Raw genomic sequence first — 1204 nt, 5'->3', positions numbered from 1 at the left:
ATTTCTTACTCACAGTATCATAGTGTTATGTCTTACTCACAGTATCATAGTGTTATGTCTTACTCCCCTATAATAAAACTTGCTTTAACATCTGCCTCAGTTCCACCTTTACCATCGATGACACTTCCAAAGTAGGTAAAGGAGTCCACTTCTTCCAGGGGAGTGTCTTCCACTGTCACAGCAGGGCTTGAAACTTTTCCTAGCTTCACTACTTTCGACTTGCCCGGGTGTATACGTAGGCCAACACTCCTTGATAGGCTGTTGAGTTCTTTGGTCTTTTCTTGCATCTGAGCATGTGTGTGAGAGAGCAGTGCAAGGTCAGTGGCGAAGTCCAAGTCTTCCAGCTGCTGCCAAGTGATCCACTGTATTCCATTACGCTTGCCTCTGGTGGCTTCTTTCATGACCCAGTCAACTGCCAGTATGGTCTCTTAGGTGACTAGAGTTAACTTCAGTGCAACTTATTTACCGAAACAGAACTCTTACCTCAGCCGTTTCAGCTACATTACCAGCTTTGTTGGAAAACGTAAGAACGGAAGACCAAAGATGACATGGAGGTGAGCGGTACAAGCGGAAACTGAAAAAGCGGGGACATCATGGAAACAGCTAGAAAAGGATGCTCAGGACAGGCTTCATGGGCTTTGCTCCACTGGGAGTTAAAAAGGGCAAGAGAGAGAGACCACCTTCGTTAATCCTATATTGTTTTGTTTTTCTTTCCCCCAGCTGCCCAGTTTATGCTGAGCTACCGTCGTACTGTAAGCTGATCTTGCCTCAAGGCTCTAACTGTTGCAAAGAGCCTGTTTGTACCGTCAATGGGAAGAACGTGACTGGTGAAGTCCCGATCGGAACAGTTCAGACCAAAGGTGGCTCCAGCGCTAAGAGAGATGTCAATCCAACGACAGGCAAAGGTGGGTCTTTTTCTTTCTCTTTCATTGAGTTAAAGAAGAAAGGAATCTTGGTAATGTAAAAAAAAATGGAAATGGGAGTTTATTACATGTAATAACAAATATTAATAATAATAATAATAATAATGATAATAATAATAATATAATGATATTAATAATAATAATAATAATAATAATGATAATAACAATAATAATACTGATAAAATAATAATCATAATCATAATCATAACAATCATAATCACAATCATAATAACATTCACAATAATCATCATAATGATAATAACAGAATGCATCAATGTTGT

At 39.5% G+C, this 1204-nt stretch overlaps 1 protein-coding gene across 1 annotated transcript in view; it reads left to right on the top strand.

Annotated features, from left to right (window-relative positions):
* Window positions 1-720: 720 nt before the first annotated feature.
* LOC101863162 overlaps window positions 721-1204 on the top strand; it is a gene marked incomplete at both ends in the record, with an annotated part of 15160 nt that continues 14676 nt past the window's right edge. Inside the window, 1 exon segment of the mRNA XM_005113385.2 lies at window positions 721-905. Coding sequence (XP_005113442.2) covers window positions 721-905 — 185 coding nt within the window.

This window comes from Aplysia californica, unplaced genomic scaffold (genome assembly GCF_000002075.1).
Source record: "Aplysia californica isolate F4 #8 unplaced genomic scaffold, AplCal3.0 scaffold02124, whole genome shotgun sequence".
Taxonomy (NCBI): Eukaryota; Metazoa; Mollusca; class Gastropoda; order Aplysiida; family Aplysiidae; genus Aplysia; species Aplysia californica.
This window is presented reverse-complemented; position numbering and strand designations above follow the sequence as displayed.